Source organism: Hypanus sabinus, chromosome 10 (assembly GCF_030144855.1).
Source record: "Hypanus sabinus isolate sHypSab1 chromosome 10, sHypSab1.hap1, whole genome shotgun sequence".
Lineage (NCBI taxonomy): Eukaryota > Metazoa > Chordata > Chondrichthyes > Myliobatiformes > Dasyatidae > Hypanus > Hypanus sabinus.
The window spans coordinates 125810844-125834986 of record NC_082715.1 but is presented as its reverse complement, the minus strand read 5'-3'; the positions used below and the strand labels follow the sequence as shown (position 1 = coordinate 125834986).

Sequence of the window (24143 nt, the reverse complement as noted above, 5' to 3'; positions counted from 1 at the left end):
TTTATTATTCATTAGCTTTTGCCATCCACCTTTCAAGACTGAATCAGCAATTTCCTTGCTCCTGTATATTATTTCTGGAACTCAGAAGTAAATTTTTGTGTTAACAATTGTTCCTTGGATATGTTCTATGGACTGAGCTTTCATTGCTGTCGGGTCATTTTAATTCGATAGATACCTATCCTTTCTTCCTTCACTAGATTTCAGTGAGCACTGTGTACCGTTCGCGCTTGCTTCCTCTTCATCTTGACTGTCTTATCTCCACTCGACTTTGAAAAAAAAACCCTTGAGAAGAAGTAACCCCTTTTCTTGGAAGCAATGATTCATTATGGGTGCAGTCTGTGGGTGTTTGTAGTCTTCCAGTGCCTTCCCCAGTTGGCTGTCCTTCACATTTGAGTGGGCTGTTCCGAGCTTAACCTTGTCTATATTTGATGACCCAGCATGAATTCCCACGCCCCCACCTCATTTCCATTCCTTTATTATTCCCACTTCCTGTCCTTTCATTGGCTTGTTAGTTGAGTGATTAATATTTCTGCATTTGCCTTTTATTTTTGTGGCTGATGGTTAGACTTTATTATATAGAGTAGTTAGCCTAAGGTGTTGTGGTTAAGTCAGAACTAAAAACAGAAAATGCTAGAAAAAAAATACAACAGGTCAGGCAGCATCCGTGGAGAGAGAATGAGAGTTTATATTTCAGATCAAAAACCCTTTGTCAGAACTGACAAAAAAAAAAGAAATGGTTAAGTTACTTTAACAGTAATGCAGTGGCCTGAATTAACAATCTAACTCAGTTCCCAGCAGTATGGAATTGGAATTCAGTTAATTAGCCTAAGTTGGACATTTGAGAAATCTCAGATTTAGTTGTGATTATCATGAAATTGCAAGATTGGTATAAAAATCCTTTTAGGTCACAAGTGTCCTTAGAAGAATGTCTTCTTCTCTTGCCTGGTCTAATGTACTCAAAGTTCAAAGCTTCATTTTATTATTGAAGTTTGTATGGAGAATACAACTCTGAGATTTGTCTTCTCCAGATAGCCATGAAATACAGAAAACCATAGAAGTAGTTGAAAGAAAAAAATTAATCACCACCCCGCACTCTATTTGTAATCCCCTGACATGAAAAGAAAAAGAAACAAAAGCTCACAAACCCCAATCCCTCCCTCGCACAAAAACAAACAAGTCACCCACATGGAGAAACAGCAGCAAGAACATCAAACCCCAAACCCCCAGCTCACCAATCGGCAACAAGCAAGAATGGGCGAGAATGCAAAAAGAAAAGATAGAACTGAAAAGAGAGCAATATGAACTACAGTTAGTTTGAACTATAGTCCAACCTGTAAATCTCAGAATTTCAATAACATCTCTGAAATCATCAGGAACCAACAGCCCCTCCAGGGATAACGTTCAAAGTACATTTATTATCAAAGTATGTATACATTATGCAACCTTGAGATTTGTCTCCTTATAGGCAGCTACAAAACAAAAAAAAACCCTCAAAAGAGCCCGTTAAAAACAGAGACTTCCAAATGCACAATGTGCAAAGTCAAAAAAAAAAATTGTGCAAGCACTATCAGTAAGCAAATAGCATTCAGAACTGAAGTTTTATGAGAGACACGAAACCAGGCATCACTGCATCTGGAGCAGGCCACATCTTTAGTTCATCACAGAGTCGAGTAAACGTCGCAGATCCACGGATATGTGACTCCTGGCTTTAACTGCCCTCTGAAGCACAGGTTTTCCCAACCAAGGATCCAGTTTCATCATGACTATTAGGCTGAAACAGCAGTTCAAGAAGAGCAGTACACTATCCCTTCTCCAATGCAGTTCAGGAAGAGTAAGAAATTCTGGCCTTGCCAGTGACACTCAGAACACAGGGAGAAAAAAAAATAGAAAGAACACTTGGAAAAAAAATTTTTAGGGGACTATCTGCACTTGGCACCGAAATCTTGTGCTGACAATTTCAGCAGGCATCATAGAGATCAGGGATGTGGTGGGTATGGTTCAGTGAAGATCCAGTAATCGATTGTCCAGGATATTTTGATATCCTGATGGTTCAGCATCTGTGGGCTCCAGCTTGTGTCCTTGTGAAACTCACGGGCCCCAGTTCCTGTGGTGTCTCTCAGACGCTGTGCTCCGGTTCCCAAGTTCCCCTTGAACTCAACTGGCTCTCTTTCCTGAGTTCCTTTTACTGGTGTCTTGTTTTCCCATACTCCTTTTTAAGCTTACTGGGTCGACTGGAAAAATTGTACTACATCTGAGGGTCTGTTTATGTATCCGATGTACCTACTTATAAATGAACAACTGGGGGAATTGCCCATATACAATGTTTATAGCCAATCAGATAGTTACAGTCAAGATGGCACCTGCATACAACTCTACTTCGGCCAGTGTCTTCTGGATAGATCATGAAACCATACATTTTCACTTCTTTTATGTCTTTAACTTTTTTTTTGTCTTGAATGTGATTCTAGAACCGTTAGGGCCTGTGGTTTGTAGTTTGGAGATTGAGTGTTCCAGTGTGCTTGGACTTGGACTGTGGACTTTTTACAGTCTCATGTTTTTTTTTGTAATCCGTGCTTTTCTCCTGATCTTTTTCTTTTTTTTGTGTGTGTGGGAAAGGGGGGATTTGGGGGTCGATGTGCCTGTTCAGCTTTTGCTCATTTTTTTGTGTGCGGGGAAGAGGGAATTGGGGGCTGATGATTGTGCTGCCATCCTCTTCCTTCTTGGTTTTGTGGCTGTCTGGAGAAGAGAAGTTTCAGAGTTGTATGCTTGGAACCTTTCAACCTTTTTGAACCTTTTACTAGAGGACAAAGCTTTAAGATGATATGGGGAAAGTAAAAGGGAAATTTATGAGGCAAGTTTTTAATGAAGAGAGTGGTAGATATCAGGAATGCACTGAGGGAGAAATGGTGGCAGATATGAGAGCAACGTTTGAGCGGCATTTAGGCAAATACATGAACAGGCAGGGAATAAATGAATATAGACCCCGTGTATCCATATTCATGGACATATGGAAGGTGGGTTTAGTTTAAACTGGCCTCATGGTGGCCACTGACATTGTGGGCCGAGGGACCTGTTCTTGTGCTGTACTGTTCTATTTTTAAATAAAATGCAGAATGGATTAGAAGCACAAATGCTGGAATTCTGGAGTAAATTATTAGAAATAAAAATAGATTTTGCAGTCACTTGATAGTCATTGCCCTTAAAGATGAACTGTATCTTGTCTCCCCACAAATACTGTCTAACTGGTTTTTATTACAGTAGATTAATCGAGCGCATAGATGAATTAATGTTGTAGCTGTGGATCCCTCCTCTCCATTACAGTAGCATAGCGGTTAGCACAACGTTTTACAGTAACAGTGACCCGGGGTTCAATTCACACTGCTGCTTGTAAGGAGCTTGTACGTTCTCCCCGTAACTGTGTGTTCTGGTTTCCTTCCACAGTCCAAAGACATGCCATTATGGTTAATTAGTCATTGTGAATTGTCTTGTGATTAGGCTAGGGTTAAATGCGGGGGGGGGGGGTTGCTGGGCAGCGCATCTTGAAGGGGCGGAAGGGTGTACTCCGTGCTGTATCTCAATAAATAAATAAAATTCATGACTGACCTGAAGTAATGAGGAAAGCAGCTGTTATTTATTCGTTCAGACTGCGTTTGGTGGGATCAGACTTTACCAGATCATTACGAACATCTGGCGAGCCTAAAAAGAGACCACTGCTCAGGGACGTTCCTGCTTGACTGATATAATTTTTACTAAAGAACCACAAAAATTATTGGGAAAGCAATGTCAGTTTTCTGGAATTCTTGGGATGCCTCATCCGTCTTTATGCCAGATGAGAGAGATTTCCTGTTCACTCGATTTACAGTTCAGCCTGTTGTAACTGTTAGGTAAAGATATTGATTAATCTGTTAAATCTCCTATCGCCCATCCTTCCTCGGCGAAGGAAAATGCCTTATCGTGCCATTTATCAGTCACTTCTCATCAACTTTACCCAGAACTTATAACAGTACGTTTGAGTACTGGATGGGTGATCTGAAGCTGTTGAAGCTACAATAAAGTTCTTTGATTTCTGGCATTGGTCTACCACAGTGTTGTAGTTTCAGAGTGGGAGAGACAAAGGAAACTCTTCATTAACCCTCAGTTGGAAATCTAAATAACCTATGAAATATAGTATTTGGACAGTTTTGTGGTTTGTTATTATCTGATGTACTTAGTGAAATATACAATAAATGATTTCTTTGTCATTTTCCAAATCTGTCTCTGGCTCTTGTTCAACTACGTGCTCAAGGTGTTAGCTGGCACCAATAGTTTTGTCTTGGTGTGTTGAGGTGATTGTAATAATAATAATTTATACCTGTTGCGCAAACAGACGCTCATTTCAGATGCCTTCTGCGCAATTTGACTTCAGTGGGGTGTGGTACAAAAATCATGATTTCTTATTTTCAGAATTCTGGCTTTTCAGGCTTCACTGAGTGATACATTGCGGCAGAAGATGCCATTCATTGTGTCCTTGCCAGCTCTTTAAAAGAACTATCCATAGTAATAAGAGGACCATGCTCCACTGATTTTATTTGTACCCTACACAAAAGAAAATGGTTATAGTTATTGAAGATCAATCATGAAGCCATAGTCATAAGGTAATATAGCAAGTAAACAGATCCTTTTGACCCAACCCATCCATGCTAACCTAACTGCTCATCTAAGCTAGTCCCATTTGGCCCACATCCCAATTTGCAAATTTTCATTTACAATAATAAATATCTGCTTTAAATGCATTCTAATATTCAGACCCCAGAGTTCCCTGTACTAGAGAATTTCAAAGGTTCATGATGTTCTGAGAGGTGAGATTCCTCCTTCTCGTCGACCCTTTGCTCTGAAGCTACACGCCCTGTTAGGTGAAGTTTCCTCCTGGTATTGAGCTTGTCAAGAGCCGTCTGAATCTAATATGTTTCTGTAAGATTCACCTTCTGAACTCCAATGAGTATAGGCATAATCTGTTCCTCTCCATGCCTTGTGGTGCACTGGGTGGCAACTTTGCCGTCACTTTAGCATTTTTGTATGTTTTTTACGAGGCTGAGTTGCTAGCTCAACACACAACCCAAAAGGGATGGAAAGTTTGCAAGGAGCTGGCCAGATTCAAAGCTAGGACCACTCGCCTCGAAGTCCGGTGCAGGTGCCACTAAACCGCTGGCCGGAAATTGGCAAGATTTGCTGGTACTTTGCTCTCTGGTCAACCCCTTCATCTGTAAAATGAATCTAGTGAACTTCTCCAAACTTCCTGCAAGTGCGGGTCTAGCCTTGCTTCAAGGTGGAGGCTAAGACCAGTGCACTAATCCAGGTATGCTCCAGGTATCAGTTGCATCAAGACTTTCTCGCTTTTATACTCCACCCCCTTTGCCATAAGCGTTCAAAATGTTCAACACCCTTCCTAATTGCTTACCGTGCCTGCTTGCTGATTTTGGGTGTCATATCCCTCTGTACAGCAGCATTCTGTCATGCACACAGAATGCAGGGGGATCTCCTTACCCCGCAGCTGCCTCATTGTGACAGTCGAGGAGGCAATGGACAGACGTGGTCGGTGTGGGGATGGGAGGTGTAAGTGAAGTGGGTGGCCTCCGTTGCAGCGGAAGGAGTGAAGGTGCCAGACGAAGCGATTCTTGCTATCTGCGTTGGGAGCAATGCCTCATGCTTCTTCTTGACAGTCGTCAACCTGATGACGGGAACATTGATTTCTCTAACTTCTTGTAGCCACTCCCGTCTGTTTACACCCTCCACACACTTTGCTTCCACTCACTCTGGTGGCCCTCTGGCCCTGTTTGGAGATACAGCACAGTAACAGACCCTTCCGGCCCAGTGAATCCACACCGCTCAGTTACACCCATGTGACCAATTAGCCTACTAACCCGTACGTCTTAGGAACGTGGGAGGAAACTGGAGCACCCGGAGAAAGCATACACAGGGAGAATATGCAAACCCCTTACAGGCAGGGGGGAAATTGAACCCAGGTCACAGGTACATTACACTAACTGTTGTAATACCATGCCTTCTCTTCCACTCTCCCGTCCTCGTGACCAGCTCAACACCTCCCTCCGGTTTCCCACCTCCTTCCCTTTATTCCATGGTCTATTGTCGAGGTCTCTTATCAGATTCCTTCCTCAACCATTCATTTCCCTCCATAGACGCTGCCTGAGCTGCTGAGTTCCCCTCCAGCATTTTGTACGTGTTGCTCAAGATTTCCAGCATCTGCAAGATCTCTCATGTCAACATTTTGTTATACCCGTGCACCTAAATATTTCCGACTTTCAGTACTTCCTCTTCCAAACTGAAGAACTTCAATATTTCCACACATTATACTCCGAAAGCAAATTGTTTGCCCTCTCAGTTAAAGAGTTAGCAAAATTACATGCTCTTTACTTTCGTACTAATCTTTCTGTTGCCAGAAAATTTGTTTACAGTACTCTCAGCTCTTTAATCTAAGTCTAGTATGGATTGTAGATAGTTGAGTCCCAGCACTGATCCCTGTGACACTCCATAGCTTACTCATTGAAATTTATCTGAACTTTTATTTTTGCTAACCATGAACAATATAACCCCAGATGTTGTGACCTTTTACCTTATGTGGCAATTTATTGAATGCCTTTTTGAAATAAAAACTCTCATAATTTGTCAGACCCATTTTTCCTCTAATAAAATCATGCTTGATTATTTTAACATTCAAGAATAATGAATCATGTTTTTATTAAATGAAAACTGTGATTTGACCTGCTTCATTCAACAGCAATTTTAAAACATCTAAGTACTTTCTTGATAATAGAATCCTGCATTTTCCCAGTGACAGGTTTCAGTTTCAAATAAAAACGAGCAAAGTAACACTCTGCAGGTCAGACATCAGAGAAAACATGTCTGCTCTGGAACCCTTTGTTAGAACATTCTTTCCTGAATGCTCCAACCTTTTCTATATTTATCTCCAACAGCTGCAGGGTTTTAAATATTCATGTGTTCTGGTTTGCACTTTCCAGATTTCCCTCTGTTTTTCTTGCATAGAGGAGTTGCATTTTTGCTTTTCCAAAACCCTCATATCTTTCTCGAGTCCAGGGAATTTCAGAAGATCACAGCCAATGGATCCATCATCTCGGTAGCTAGCTACCATCCAAAGAGAAGTCTGCCTAATCCATCTCCCTAGTGATTGTTTAAAGTTACCATTGTCCCCAAATTTTCTGCGATTATTGGAAAGTGGGTACCAAATGATTTTTCAAAGACTCTGCTATGTCCTTATTTTTCATATGTAACTTTAGTCCCTTGGACTCTACATTTTCCCAGTCTTCTGACCTCCAATAATCTTCATAACATTATACGTCTCATTTTCCAGTGTAATACCATGCCTAGCTTTCTTTGTTATCCACAGATGAATTATCCTTGTTATTTCTTAAATGGAATGAATCTTGATGACGAATTTAGGATTTTATCATGATTAAATATTTGCTGCTGCACATCCATCGCCTTCCTTTCCAGTCTACTTCAGCCAACTATGCCTTCATATCTTTATCAAATCCTTTTATTTGCAGATATTATTTTCATCCCCAAGTTTCTTACCCTCACTGGCAAATATGAAATTCTAGCATGTTGAACTTCGCGGCGATCTGCCCCGCTAATATGAAATGAGGCCGAGGCTTTGGGCTCACTCTTGGGATTCAGATCTAAGGACTCAATTTGGTTCGGAACGCTGTGCTCACTACTATTGTTTGCACCATTTGTGCTTCCTCTGCACATTGGGCGTTGGTCTTTATTTTTTTAAATTGGGTTCTTTTGGGTTTCTTGCTTTGTGGCTGCCTGTAAGCAGACAAATCCCAAGGTTGTATAATTTACACATCCTTTGATAATAAATGTTCTTAAATCTTGAATCTTATGATTGCTCTTCCCCACATCGTCCTTTACAATAAGAATGATAATTAACTGGCTCGTTATATATATCCAGAAATATTTGATGGTTTGCTTTGTTCCACAATTTATTGTTCTGTCCCAACTATACTCTATACTCTACCTCAGAGCTGCCTTTACATATTTAACGTTTCTAATCTATGCAAAAATTAAAGTTTCCCAGGAATATTACAATACCTTTCTTGCAAGCCTTCATTATTTTGATTCATATTCTTGCCTCCCGTGTCGTCACTGTTAAGGGATGAAAGGTTTGTACTTAGTAATGAATCCTCTCACTTGCTGTCTTACCCAGACTGATTCCATGCCGAACCAAGATCATTTTTCACTCCTACACTGGTCTCATCTTACATTGCCTATCTTTTTGAAATGTCATTGCTGAAATAATATGATTTCAGCCACCACCACTGTCAATTACTTTTCTCCAAAATCGGTCAGGTTATTCAAATGGTTCAATTTAATATCAGAGAATGAGTACAGTATGCAACCTGAAATCCTTACTCTTCACAGAGACGTCCACAAAACAAGAAATCCCAAAGAATGGATGATAGGAACATCAGAACCCCAAAGACCCCCTCTCCCCTCACATGCACAGGCAGAGAAGCCTTGACCCACCCCTTCCCCCACTTACACTGGCAGAAGCACACCCCCCCCCCCACTCCACCATGCAAGCGATAGCAAAAGCTCCCAAAGAGAATTTGATCTAGAGTCCATCTGGTGGACTGTCCACAACCCAGTACTTTGGCGTCTCAGGCAGGCTCTCTCTCACCAGCGATGCAGAGAGAGATCCCTCCTGCAACAGCAAGAACAGAGACCAGCGGCTTGCTGTTCCGATGTTACAATCTTCTGTGTCGCTTCACCAAGCCACCTGGCTGGGGACCGACAGGTTCTCAATCGCCATCAAGAGAGAGAGAGAGAGAGAGGTATTCATGTAACAGTGAGAATAGGAATAGAATGAGGTGGAGGATAAATGCTGAGGGATTGAAACAGAGGGCAGGGATTCAGATTTCTGAATCATTGGGACCTCTTTTGGGGCAGGTGTGACCTGTACAAAAAGGATGGGTTGCACTTGAATTGCAGGGGGACCAATATCCTAGTGGGGAGGTTTAGTAAGGCTACTGGGGAGAGTTTAAACTAGAATTGTGGGGGGGTGGGAACCAAACTGAAGAGACTGGGGAAGAGGCAGCTGGCTCACAAATAGAGAAAGCTAGGAGACAGTGTGTGAGGGAGGATAGGCAGGTGACAGATAAGGGACGTGCTCAGACCGAAGGTTTGAGATGCATCTATTTTAACACAAGGAGTATTGTGAACAAAGCGGTTGAGCTTAGAGCATGGAGCAGTACTTGGAGATATGATGTGGTGGCCATTACAGAGACTTGGATGGCTCGGGGACAGGAATGGTTACTTCAAGTGCCGGGTTTTAGATGTTTCAGAAAGGACAGGGAGGGAGGCAAAAGAGGTGGGGGTGTGGCACTGTTGATCAGTGATAGTGTCACGGCTGCAGAAAAGGTGGACGCCATGGAGGGATTGTCAACGGAGTCTCTGTGGGTGGAGATTAGAAACAGGAAGGGGTCAATAACTTTACTGGGTATTTTTTATAGGCCGCACAATAGTAACAGGGATATTGAGGAGCAGATAGGGAAACAGATCCTGGAAAGGTGTAATAATAACAGAGTTGTCATGATGGGAGATTTTAATTTCCCAAATATCGATTGGCATCTCTCTAGAGCAAGGGGTTTAGATGGGGTGGAGTTTGTTAGGTGTATTTAGGAAGAAGGTTTCTTGTAGCTAAGCCTACAAGAGGAGAGTCTGTACTTGATTTGGTATTGGGAAATGAACCTGGTCAGGTGTGAGATCTCTCAGTGGGAGAGCATTTTGGAGATTGTGATCACGATTCTATCTCCTTTACCATAGCGGTGGAGAGAGATAGGAAGAGACAAATTAGAAAAGCGTTTAATTGGAGTAAGTGGAATTATGTGGCAATCAGGCAGGAAATTGGAAGCTTAAATTGGAAACAGATGTTCTCAGGGAAAAGTACGGAAGAAATGTGGCAAATGTTCAGGGGATATTTGTGTGGAGTTCTGCATAGGTATGTTCCAATGAGACAGGGAAGTTATGTTGGTGTAAAGGAAGTGTGGTGTACAAAGGCTATGATAAATCTAGTCAAGAAGAAAAGAAAAGCTTACAAAAGGTTCAGAGAGCTAGGTAATGATAGAGATCTAGAAGAGTATAAGGCTAACAGGAAGGAGCTTAAGAAGGAAATTAGGAGAGCCAGAAGGGGCCATGAGAAGGCCTTGGCGGGCAGGATTAAGGAAAACCCAAGGCATTCTACAAGTATATGAAGAGCAAGAGGATAAGATGTGAAAGAATAGGACCTATCAAATGTGACAGTGGGAAAGTGTGATGGAACCAGAGGAAATAGCAGAGGTGCATAATGAAAACTTTACTTCAATATTCACTGTGGAAAAGGATGTTAGTGATTGTAGTGATGACTTGCAGCAGACTGAAAAGCTTGAGCACGTAGATATTAAGAAAGGGGATGTGCTGGAGCTTTTGGAAAGCATCAAGTTGGATATGTCGCCGGGACCGGATGAGATGTACCCCAAGCTACTGTGGGAGGCAAGGGAGGAGATTGCTGAGCCTCTGGCGATGATCTTTTCATCTTCAATGGGGACGGGAGAGGTTCCAGAGGATTGGAGGATTGCGAAAGTTGTTCCTTTATTCAAGAAAGGGAGTAGAGATAGCCCAGGAAATTATAGACCAGTGAGTCTTACCTGTGGTTGGTAAGTTGATGGAGAAGGTCCTGAGAGGCAGGATTTATGAACATTTGGAGAGGTATACTGTGATTACGAGTAGTCAGCATGTCTTTGTCAAGGGCAGGTCATGAGCCTGATTGAATTTTTTGAGAATGTGACTAAACACATTGATGAAGGAAGAGCAGTAGATGTAATGTATATGGATTTCAGCAAGGCATTTGATAAGGTACCCCATGCAAGGCTTACTGAGAAAGTAAGGAGGCATGGGATCCAAGGAGACATTGCTTTGTGGATTCAGAACTGGCTTGCCCACAGAAAGGAAAGTGTGGTTATAGAAGGGTCTTATTCTGCATGGAGGTCGGTCACCAGTGGAGTACCTCAGGGATCTGTTCTGGGACTCTTACTCCTCATGATTTTTATAAATAACCTGGATGAGGAAGTGGAGGGATGGGTTAGTAAGTTTGCTGATGACACAAAGGTTGGAGGTGTTATGGATAGTGTGGAGGGCTGTCAGAGGTTACAGCAGGACATTGATAGGATGCAAAACTGGCCTGAGAAGTGGCAGATGGAGTTCAACCCAGGTAAGTGTGAAGTGGTTCATTTTGGTAGGTCAAATATGATGCAGAATATAGTATTAATGGTAAGTCTCTTGGCAGTGTGGAGGATCAGAGGGATTTTGGGGTCAGAGTCCATAGGACACTCAAAACAGCTGCACAGGTTAAGAAGGCATATGGTGTATTGGCCTTCAGCAATTGTGGAATTGAATTAAGGAGCTGAGAGGTAATGTTGCAGCTATATAGGACTCTGCTCAGACCCCACTTGGAGTACTGTGCTCAGATCTGGTCGCCTCACTCCAGGAAAGATGTGGAAGCCATAGAAAGTATGCAGGGGAGATTTACGAGGATGTTGCCTCAATTGGGGAGCATGCCTTATGAGAATAGGTTGAGTGAACTTGGCCTTTTTCTCCTTGGAGCGATGGAAGATGAGAGCTGACCTGATAGAGGTGTACAAGATGATGAGAAGCATTGATCGTGTGGATAGTCAGAGGCTTTTTCCCAGGGCTGAAATGGCTGCCACAAGAGGACACAGGTTTAAGGTGCTGGGAAGTAGGTACAGAGGAGATGTCAGGGGTAAGTTTTTTTTACTCAGAAAGTGGTGAGTGTGTGGAATGGGCTGTCAGCGCTGGTGGTGGAAGCGGATACAATAGGGCGTTTTAAGAAGTGGTCCCCAAACACCAGGCCACAAAGCATGAGCTACTGGGCCACAAGGGAACAATATGATTTGGCGATATGAAACGATACGAGTCAGCTGCACCTTTTCTCATTTCCTGTCACGCCCACTGTTAAACTTGAGCGCACGCAAGGTCATTACCCACGCAAGGTCATCAGTTGGTCATTAACCTACAACTACTCGATGAGTGAAAAACAAACGTCGCTGGAGAGTTTCTTTGGAAGAGGTGGCAGGGGTCATAAAAGACCTAATGATGATGATAACACAGAGCCAGCTGAGGCTGAGATTGAAAAAAAAGGAAAGCTTCCTTCAACAGAAAGTACGAGTTGTACATAAAATATCGAAGTCTCCTGTGTGTGATATGTGGAGACAAGCTGTCTAATGAGGCAATGAAGCCCTCAAAACTGTTTCAGCACCTTGAGACCAAGCACCCTGCACTTAAAGACAAACCAGTTGAGTTTTTTGAGCGGAAAAACGTGAGCAAGCGGGACAGAAGCAAGTGCTGAGAGCCACCACCTCCACAAACGCTGCTGCTCTGAGAGCGTTGTACTTAGTGGCTAGCTGTATTGCTAAGGCTAAGAAGCCTTTCACTGTTGGTGAAGAATTGATTCTGCCTGCTGCCGTGAACTGTTGGGAGAAGCTGCAGCTAACAAGATGGTACAGGTTTCTCTTTTGGCTACCACAGTTTCAAGGAGAATCGATGACAAAGCGGAAGACATCGATGCACAGCTGTTGGAATGGCTTAACGAGTCACCATGGTATGCCATCCAGGTCAACGAGTCTGCCGATGTTGACAACAAGGCAATACTGCTGGCTTATGTGCGATATATATTTCAAGACGATGTGCATGAGGATGTGTAGTGTGCACTGCCGTTGCCAACTAACACAACTGGGGCAGAACCATTCAAGTCTTTGAATGACTACATGTCAGGCAAACTGGACTGGTCATTCTGTGTTGGTATTTGCACAGATGAGGCTGCAGCTATGACTGGACAGCTAACTGGTTTCACTACCCGAGTCAAAGAGGTTGCTCCTGAATGCCAGTCTACATACTGTCATACACAAGGAAATGCTGGCTAGCCGAAAATTGTCACCTGATCTTAACAGAGTATTGAGTGACTTTGAAGTTATCAATCACATCAAAGCAAGGCCCTTAACTCACGTCTGTTTGAGTAGCTTTGCGAGGAAATGGATGCAGAACACAAATGCCTTTTCTTACACATTGAAGTCAGGTGGCTGTCAAGGGGGAGAGCCCTGGCCAGGGATTTTGATTTAAGAGAGCCACAACAGAGGTTTCTTTCCGGAAAAAAGTCACCTGTAGTAGCACACTTCAGTGACGAGGAATGGATAGCAAAACTCGCTTATCTGTGTGACATCTTCAACCTGCTCAATGAACTCAATTTGTCACTTCAGGGGAGAATGGCAACTGTCTTCAAGTTGGCAGATAAAGTGTCTGCTTTCAAAGCCAAACTGGAACTGTGGGGACGGCAAGTGGACAGGGGCATATTTGACGTGTTCCCAACATTAGCTGGGATTTTGGGAGAGACTGAAGCTGCACCGTCCTTCTCACAGCTGGTACCTGTCTTCGCTGTCGACAGAATTCGAGCATTACTTCCCAACCACAAATGCCTCAAGGCGTGCAAAGGAATGGGTACGTGATCCATTTGTGAATGTCCCCAGTGAATCATCCATGTCAGCGTGGGAAGAAGATCAACTCCTCAAGTTGGTAAATGACAGTGGGCTGAAAAGTATGTTTGACATAACATCTCTGCCAGCATTCTGGATCAAAGCCAAGGCTGAATATCCCAAGATAGCCATGAAAGCACTGAAAACGTTGATTCCATTTCCAACATCCTATCTCTGTGAACCGGGTTTTTCTGCAACGAATGCAACGGAAACTAAAATGCGGAATAGACTGGACATAAGGAACCCCCTTTGAGTATTGCTGTCTCCCATCACCCCTCGATGAGACCATCTTGTTGCAGGGAAACAAGCCTAGGGCTCCCACTAGTTCAGCGATATTGGTGTGTTGCAATGATTTTATATGTTCATATGAGGAAAATATGCACTATGTGTTTAATATCCAAACATTGCTTAAAATGTTATGAAGCTATTGGCTTATAAGTGACATCACTATATTCATGCGAGGAAAATATATGTTGTGTGTTTAATATTAAATTTATTAGATAAACCCTTTTAGAAATGAAATTGAGTGTATTAGCCACTTATAAGTGACTTATAGTTGACTTATCACCTACATTCCAGTTGTGATTAACACCCCCACCCCCTCCGGCAAGAATACTGTCAATATTACACCGGTCCACGGTGCCAAAAAAGGTTGGTGACCCCTGTTTTAAGAGACTTTTGGATAGGTTCATGGAGCTTAGAAAAATAGAGGGCTATGGGTAAGCCTAGTAATTTCTCAGGTAGGGACATGTTCGGCACAACTTTGTGGGCCAAAGGGCCTGTATTGTGCTGTAGGTTTTCTATGTTTCATCTAGTACAGGGGCCTTCTTCTGACAACAGTGTGCACGGCCTGCTTTCTTGATGTTTTGGTCTCCCCCAAGGAAATCAACAAGGAGTCGGGCCACCCTCCCAGGCAGCTCCTGGACGATTTGAAACACTAGACCACACAGCTGGTGCAAAAACCCACCACTTGCAGAGAACCGGAGTTTGAACTGTAGATCACGGGTTCCGACAGAATCCCAGTCTCCTTGAAGATAAAGGAAAGACATAGGAAAGGAAAAATAGGCCGTTCCGTGGCAAAAGTTACCTGGGTCTATAAAAACCTCTGGTACCATCTTTCATAGCACCACCCACTCACCATTAATTTTGTTTATACCAGCAATTCAACTGTTTTTACAAATGCTACATGTAATGCGGTGCTTTGGTAATTTTACACTTCCTTGACTTTCATTTGCAAGTACAACACAAGCTTTGTATGCTCCGTGCCTTCTATTTGCACGTTAATTACATATTACTTGACTCCACACGATTGCCCTGGTCCTTTCTCTTTAAGTTTCCAATCTAAACACTTGCAACAACAATCCTTCTCCCATCGCTACCACCACAATTTACAAGGTTTTTAATTTAAAACCTTATCTCCAGCTTAGTTATTCAATTCACTCAGACACTGGCCATAGCCCATTTCAAGTGAAGCTTATCCCAAATGTAACTCCAGTATTGGGGCTAGTGCCCAATGAATTTGAATCTACTCCTGCCACATCAGATTATGAGACACACACTCAACTTTCTGATATTAATGGTCCCTACATTAATCTGAATTCTGCATTCTGATCTTTACATAGACACTAACTGTTCTTTCTCCCTCATTAGAACCTTCATTTGAGGCCCACTTGTATATACAAGACTTTGCAAAAGGCTTAGGCACTTACATATAACTAGGGTGCCTAAGACTTTAGCACAGTGCTGTATTTGTCAATGTGGAGCAGAGAGCAAGTTTTTAAGTCAGTTGGGAATTGCGACAGTGGAGTCCCGCGGGAGGAGTGTGGGACAGCTGGCCGAGAAGGAGCGCAGTGATGAGGGGGTGGTGTGGGTCCAGATGCTGAAACGTTATGCAAGGCCATTTGATTCCAAACAATTGGTGTATTGATCAGTACCGAATACCTCTTTGGTGCTTCCTGCTCCCTCTCCCCTCCCCTTTTTCCCAACCACAATTCCTCTCTCCCTGCCCCCTTCCCACTCTCAGTCCCCAACAGGCCCATATCAGAATCAGGTTTATCATCACTCACACGTCATGAATTTTCTTTGTGGCAGCAATACAGTGCAATACATAAAATTACTATGGTACTGTGAAAAGTCTTAGACACCCTAGCTATGAATATGTGTCAAAGACTTTTGCATAGTACAGTAGGTCAGGCATGTTTCAGTAGTGAGAAGGAGTGATCCAGGAAACTATAGGCCAGTGAGCTTCACATCAGTGGTAGGGGCAGGATTTTCTCAACTTTGGAAGAACAGTCAGCATAGCAATATGTGGGGCAATCAGGTATCACAATTTTGACTGTGTTCTTTGAGGAGGTGACAAAGGTGACTGACAAGGGTAGGGCAGTGAATGTTGTGTTAGTGGACTTTGGTAAGGCATTTGTCAAGGTCCCCCATGGTTATTTGATCAGGAAGATTAAGAAGCACAGGATCCACAGTGAATTGATTGTTTGGATCCAGCATTGGCTTGCCCATAGAACAGGAGTTCCCAGCCTTTTTTATGCCATAGGGTCCCTGCCATTAACCGAGGGGTTTGTGGAACCCCTGCCACAGAAGAACAAAGGACAGTGTGGAAGGGTGTTACCCTGGCTGGAGGTTTCCGACTGGTGGTGTGCCACAAGGATCAGTGCTGGGACCTCTGTTGTTTGTGGTATATCTAAAGTGCCTTGGACGAAAACATTGACAGGTTGGCTGGTACATTTTGCGGACGACGCAGAAACCAGCAGAGCTGTGGACAGTGAAGAAGGCTGCCAAAAGCCACAGCAAGGTTTAGATTAGTTTTAGTTATGGGTGGAGAAATGGCAGGTGGAGTTTAATCAAGCATGAGGCGTTGCACTTTTGTAGAAAGTATATAATTAATGGGAGAACCTTTGGAGCACTGATAGTCACAGGGATGTTGGGGCGCGAGTCCACTTCTCCCTGAAGGTGGCAAAGCAAGTAGATAGAGTGGCAAGGAAGACAGAGTCTTGGAAGCTTAAATTTCTTGTTCCTCAAGCACTTACAGGAGGTGTGGATCATAATGGTCTTCTCCGATCCCCATGGGCTAAAGTGGCATCATGTGACTGACTCTGCTATGGCTGTCATATTTACTCCTGATATAATAATTGTTTTCTAGTGGTTATTTGCTTCTTTTAATAATTTAGTCTAGTTAACTATCTTTAAGGTAGAGTGAGAAGAAGCTTCTGTACTCAGCAGTCAATTAGTCTATTACCCTGCTGTGATGGTAGTCTTCAACCTTCTTCCAAAGTTTTTCAAACTCTGATCCGGGTTGCTACCGCTTCTGTCTTTTATTAATTCTGTTCTGATGTTTCCTTAAAATAAAAACCCTGCATCTCTTGGCACCAATCTCGCTAAAATGTCAGATTCCATTTGTTGTGGGCTAGACCCTGTGCTACTCCCTTCCCATTGTAAGGGCTGTGTGCGAGGTTTAGCTTTGCATCAGCTTTCTCAGGGTGTATCCCGGTGAAAACCTGAAATGAATGGTTGATCACTGGATGACCTCCTGAGTTTGTCCAAAGCATCACAATTGCTACCCTTTTGCAGTCTCTGGATCTAATGAAATAAATTTATGTACCAAAGTTCTTCAAGGCACCTCAGATTGGTTCCTTGCTGTAACTCAGGAATATGATTAATTTTGTATGTGCAATTCAATAAATTGGTTGTAGTCTGCTCAATTTAGAATATTTGCAAACTATATTTTCACTCCATGTAGGTCAAAATTTCATTTCAATGATGTAAATTCATGAAATGTCTCATTCTCTTCTTACATCTAACTTTGACAATGATATAAAGCCAGAAACCACATTCAACTCTCACATCTGATATTCTTTTGATGCTAAATACCATTTGTAACAACCAAAACTGTGTAGGTGTAGGCAAGGCGAGGGAATCCTGCCAGAAGGAGCGTAGTATCAGATATGACAACTGTTATCTAGATGTTTTTGTTCTGAGGGTTGTAAGGTGGGGTGCCTTTGCTATTTTAAACAAACATGCTTTGCATCCCATTCAGAATTGCATTGTTTGCAAAAAAAAAGCTCTTAGATCTTGAGTAAAAGGGAAAAAAGAGGTAAATTCATAGTTAAATTTATGTAGCAAGTCTTTAGAAGCAGCGCAGAAAACTGTCAAAAGGAAGGAGGTAGGATTTAAAAAAAACTTAAAATCAATTAGCGGTGAAAGCACTTTGTTTTTTTCTGTGGTTTTTAGGAACGTTCATGGTGTGCTGAGAGCTATCTCCAGGCTCTCAGCCCATTAATCTTGTCTCCTATCAAAATGGTTGTGCTGGACAGTTGACATTCTGTTTAAGGGACCTCTAATCCAGACATCATCATTGCTAAAGATCCCACAAAGAAATGCAAGGGATTTTCCAGACCAGCATTTGTTTCACTCACCACCCACTGGTACGTTCATCTTAGCACCATGTTAGCACATCTTAGCACAACACCCACTGCAGGACGGCAGGAACTTTACCAACACAAGAGTCACTAACCTTACAACTAATTAGTTCTGTGCAGAGCCATTTGAGTAAAATGTAAGGTAAAATGTATATTTGGCAAATTTACATATTTTGTAATCATGTAATTAATTCAGTCCCAAAACGTTTATTTGCCAAGGGCGAGACAAGCTGTATTGATTCCCTTTGTATGCTCATTGTGCATTGCATAAAGTCATTTAGACAAGAATGCCAAGAAAACATGTTGGTTTATCACAGCAGACTCTACACAACTGCTGGAAACTCGGTGTACAGTGTTGCGATAGTTGACTTGTAAGACACGGTGTCTTAAGGTAATACCATCCTCGTAGCAAGACTTGCTCTCCAAACTAGGATATACCAGCATGCTTCTCTCAATAAAGAGTGAATAACTATACAACTAGTGAACATTTTGCATGTAAAGTGTGTGTGTGAGACGGGTTTTCTCATTCTCTGATAACTTTTTAGTATTTCCTGTGCATCTGTTCTGTATGCTGGTGACATCAAACATTCTCCTTGGGATTTCCCAAAGCTCTCTTGGGTTGTGTGTCTTGACCTCTTCTGCTTTTCAAGGGCGATCTCTGTGTGCTTGTCTCACACCTCATCTCTCTTGACTGGTATCTGCTTTTGTACTGTTTGACATCTTGGCTTGACACCATGTTGCCTGTGTGAACCGTCCTGCGTTTGCACCCAAGCACTTCTACAATTACTGCAGCTTCTAGATGCAGCACCCTCAACTGGAAAATGCTTTCTGACCTCTTGAGTTCAACACACTCAAAATGTCTGAGGAACCAAATGGGCCCGGAGATCCCTCATCAGAGGAGGAAAGGAATGGAGCAGAAGCTAGATGGAATATGAGGTGCTGTTTCTCTACCCTGAGAGAGGCCTCATCACAGCAAATGAGGAAGCCATTGACCGACATGTAGTAACAGGAAGGAAGGTCAAGGTTAAAATGTTTGCAACTGGGATTTTCCGCTGGTGTCAGATGAAGCAGAGGTGCTCGACAAAGCGGTCACCCAGTTTACATCATGTCTCACCAGTGTAGGGGAGGCTGCATCAAGAGCACTGGATAGAATAGGCGATCCCAACAGATTCACAGGTGAAGTGTTGCCTCACCTGAAAGGACTGTTTGGGGCTCTGAATGGAGTTGTGGGTGGAGGAGGAACACCTCATATTCTGTCAAGGAAGCTCCAACCTGATGACATGAACATTGATTTCTCCTTCTGGTAATTCTTTTTCTTTTTTTCTTTTCCCCTCCCTCTTCTCTCCTCCTCTATTCCCTACTCGGGCCTCTTACCTCTTCTGCTCACCTGCCTCTCACCTTCCCCCGGAGTCCCTCCTTTTTCCTTTTCTCCTATAGTCCACTCTCCTCTCCTATCAGATTCCTTCTTTTCCAGCCCTTATCCTTTACCATTACCTGGCTTCACCTGTCATCTTCTAGCTATCCTCCTTCTCCCCCCCCCCCCCCCACCTTTTTACTCTGGCATCTTCCCCCTTCCTTTCCAGACCCGAAGAAAGGTCTCGACCCGAAACATCGACTGCTTATTAATTTTCAAAGATGCCGCCTGACCTGCTGAGTTCCTCCAGATTTTCGTGTGCGATGTAAAGAAACTTTTTGAACGTAGCCTTCCCACAAGGCACTGTCCACGAACATTGAAGGCAACGCAACCTGCAGTGCCTTCGAAAGAGACAGCTGGTGGCCCCAATTCAGACTGTCTTCCAGCGTTTTGTTTGTGCCACCTTCTCCAGCGTGCTCAGCTGTGCTTGCCAGCGCCTTCTTTACAGAAATGCATTGGTAATGTTGAATAAAGGTAGCAGGTGGAGATACATCTCTACCCAAGGAGCTGTCAGGCACTCCTCCCTCCGATAGCCTGCAGGTCACCCATAGGCAAGGTGTAGCTCCTGTCAACCCCCCCCCCCCACCAACCGAGCAGGGTCACGTGAAGCCGTGGGAGCAGGTGGTGAATGGTCGTATGAGCAGCCGGTGCATGTCACAAGTCCTGCTTATGCAGCCACTCTGTGCCAGGCAGACAATCTTTGAAGATTGTTGATAATGGCAGGGGCCACCTGTCTTGTAAATACACTGCCCAGTGGAAGACAATAGCAGTTCTGTAGAAAAATTTGCCAGAAACAGGAAGAGCATGATCACCCATGTCATACGACATAGCACAGAATGATGATGAGTAAATGTATGTTATTGATGACCTTGCAGTTTCCTTAGCATTTTTGTCTGTTTTTTTTTAAGAGGCTGAATTGCTTGACACTCAGCCCAGCATGGATGGAGAGCGTACATAGAAGGGGCCGGCTAGATTTGAACCTGAAACCACTCGCCTCGAAGTCCAGTGCAATTTCCACTACACCACTATCACTGTCATTGTAATTTAGGTTGCTATGGTTTAAAATCCCTTGCAACATACTCTTCTGCAAATTAAACTGCAATATGAGGTTGTAATGACATACTTAGCAGCACCATGTAACATTGCAAAGATTAGATGCAGTTTTCGATGTAAACATTGAGTCGAAACGAAGGAAGTTGCTGGTATCTGGGGGCAGGAGTGGTGACAGAGCAGGCCACAGAAGAAGGTTACCCTGTGCAGAGAGAGGAAATTGATGGTCTGTACTTTGCCTTGAGGGGTCCCAGACCCTGCCTACATGTAACTGTGTGCTTGAAGTAACATGACTACATCAATGAAACTCAGTAATGTGGTTAAGATAATTAGCAATAATGCAACTCTGAAAACAAATGTCTGTCATAATTTCAAAATTTTCAATTTCACCTTATTACTCTTAAAAAAAAAATTAAGTTGCAGTATTACCAAAAAGGAGTGCAAGTGATTCTTGAATGTTATATTTATGGTCACGGTTTTTTTTTTGTTGGAAGCCTGAACTTGCACTTCATAAGACAAAGCCACTTGGTAACCCGAAGGAACAAAGGTTTGAGTGGTCACAGACAGTGGAGTAAGGTGGTTAGTTGAAGTACCTGTTACAGCATGTGTAACAGTAGTTTGCAGATGCAAAGATTTTGTTCTTTTCCTAGCCCCAAATCTTTTACCCCTTCTTACAGTTTCAGATATTTAGCATCAGACGTCCTGATTTGTCCTGGTTTCAACTATCCTGCATTAAAAAGGTGAGACTGTGTGTTGCTTGTCACTTATATTGCATTGGGAAAACCATGTAGTCCTACAGCACAGAAACAGGCCCTTGGGCCCTCCATCTCTATGGCAACTATTCACGGTAATCCTATTTCCCAAAACTGCTTCAAAGTTAGTGTACCTTGAAGAGACCTTGCAGTGAAGACACAAGGCACTGCAGATGCTGGTTCTGGAGCAAGAGTCAATCTGCAGGAGGAACTCAACAGGTTTAACAGCATCTGTGGGTGCATATAGTCAACATTTTGGGCTGAAGGCCGAACTGCCAAAGGTGGCCAATTCCCCTTCCTGAAGGACTTTCTTGAGCCAGAAGCGTTTTTAAGCTCCAGTATCATTCTTATATACATATATTTCAAAGATCTCTTTCTTGGGAGTTGCTCCCTATAACTGAGTAATTGACTCTAGGCCAGGGGTTACCAGCCTTTTTCCTATCATTAACTGAGACATCTGTGGACCCCAGTTTGGGAATCTTTGCACTACACACAGCCTAACTAAAACTTTGTATGGCCAAAATGTTTCTCTACTTTTTGACTCTGCAGATAAAGGCCAACACTTAATTTCCCTCTGATTTTTATCTGAATGTTCATTAGCTTTTAGTGACATGCTGTATCTACATTTGGAGATATTGTCATAATCAGAATCAGGTTTACGATCATTGGCATATGTTGTGAAATTCATTGTTATGCAGCAGCAGTACATTGCAGTGTGTGTATATGTCAAAAAAATTAAACAAGGGCAAAAAAAAGTAGCGATGTTGTGTTCATGGGTTCAATGTCCATTCAGAAATCTAATTACAGAGGAGAAGAAGCTACTCCTGAATTGTTGGAATTGTGACTTCAGGCTACTGTACCCCCTCCCTGATTGTAGCAATGAGAAGAGGGCATGCCAGGGGTGATGGGGGTCTTTAATGATGGACTCTGCATGTCCTGGACGTTAGTGCCTGTGATGGAGCTAACTGAGTTTACAATTTGCTACAGCTTATTTCAATCCTGTGCAGTGCTCTCTCCCCCCACCCACCCTACGTACCAGACGGTGATGTAACCAGTCAGAATGCTCTCCATGGTGCATCCCTCTTACCATTAAGAGTATTTCCTTTGACTTATCCCCATAATCATGTCAGAAGATAAGTTAAATTCTGAAGATGGGTTGCATGAACTTGATTAATTTTTTTTTTCCGTCGCATAGAAACTATAGGGTAGCCATTAAAAAGGAAATTAGGAAGTCTACGAGAGGTAATGAAAAATCATAGACAGGCTTATGGCATACTGTTCATACAGATCAATGCATTGCCCAGTGCATTGAAGTAGCTGAAACAATAACAATACATAAAAACAGTAATGGCCACAGAGGAAGTGTGATGCAAGATCATAATGTGGCAGATAGTGGGGTTAAGGGTACATCTTATCGTTCTAGAGAACTGTTCAATGGTCTCTTAACAGCAGGTTAGAAGCTGCCCTTGAGCCTGGTGGTATGCGCTTTCAGGCTTTTGTGCCTTTTGCCTGATGGGAAAGGGGAATAGAGAATGTCTGGGGTAAGTGGGGTCTTTTCTTCTGCTGGTTTCTTTACTGAGACAGCGACAAGTATAGATAGAGTCCATGGATGGAACGTTGTGATGAGTTTACAGAGGGTAAATTTTGCCCTATATTAAAGGCAGATAAACTAGAGGGCATAGATTTAGGGTAAGGAGGAAGGGATTAGGTGTGAATCAGAATCAGGTTTAATATCATCAGCATATTGTATGCCATGATTTTTTTTTTTGCAGCAGTACATTACAATACATAATAATTTTTTAAAACTATAAATTCCTGTAAGAAATGTATGTAAAGATTAAATTAATTATTGCAAAAAGAGAGCAAAAAATAGTGAGGTGCAGTAGTGTTCAAGGGTTCATTGTCCATTCAGAAATCTGATGGTGGAGGGGACAAAGCTGTTCCTGAAATGTTGAGTGTATGTCTTCAGGCACCTGTACCTCCTCCCTCCTGTACGCCTTCTCATCCCCATCTGAAGTTCTGCCAACTATAGTTGTGTCATCAGCAAATTTATAGATGGTATTAGTGCTGTGTCTAGCCACACAGTCGTGGGTGTAGAGAGAGTAGAGCAGTGGGCTAAGCATGCATTGTTGATGGTAGCAATGAGAAGAGGGCATGTCCGAGGTGATGGGGTCCTTAATGATGGATGTCACCTTCTTGAGGCACTGGCTTTTAAAGATGTCCTGAATGCTGGGGAGGCTAATGTCTATGATAGGGCTAACTGAGTTTATACCTTTTTGCAGCATTTTCTGATCTTTTGAAGTGGCCCCTTCTTACCTGATGGTGATTCAACCAGTTAGAATGCCCTTCATGGTACACCTGTAGAAGTTTGCAACTTTTTGGTGACATGCCAAGTCTCCTCAAGCTCCAAGTGAAATATAGCCACTCTTGTCTTTGTAATTACATCAATATTTTGGACAGGGGATAGGTTTTCAAAGATGTTGATGCCCAGGAGCTTGAAACTGCTCATCCTATCCACTACTGATCCCTCAATGAGGACTGGTGTGTATTCCCTCTTCCTCTTCCTGATGTCCACAGTCAATTCCTTGGTCTTGCTGATGTTCAGTGCAAGGTTATTGCAACACCACTCAACCAACTGATCTTTCTCACTCCTGAACGCCTCCTCATCCCCAACTGTAATTCTGCCAACTATAGTTGTGTCATCAGCATATTTATAGATGGCGTTTGAGCTGTGCCTAGCCACACAGTCATGGGTGTAGAAAGAGAAGAGCAATTGGCTAAGTGTGCATTACTGAGGTGCATCAGTGTTGATTGTGGCAAAGTTATTTCTGATCTGCACGGACTGCCGGTGAGTAAGTCAAGGATCCAGTTTCAGAGGGAGCTATAGAGAGAGGCT

General features: G+C 42.9%; 1 protein-coding gene across 7 annotated transcripts in view; it reads left to right on the top strand.

The window, feature by feature from the left end:
- The window catches only part of acoxl (acyl-CoA oxidase-like), a 358948-nt gene that overhangs the window by 87108 nt on the left and 247697 nt on the right, over positions 1-24143 (top strand). For 6 of the 7 annotated variants that reach the window (XM_059982890.1, XM_059982887.1, XM_059982891.1 and 3 more), the window contains exon 11: positions 21173-21235. The exons of the other annotated variant lie outside the window; for it this stretch is intronic. In XM_059982890.1, the coding sequence (XP_059838873.1) occupies positions 21173-21235 (63 nt within the window). The remainder of the gene's footprint in view (positions 1-21172; positions 21236-24143) is intronic. 7 annotated transcript variants of the gene reach the window in all.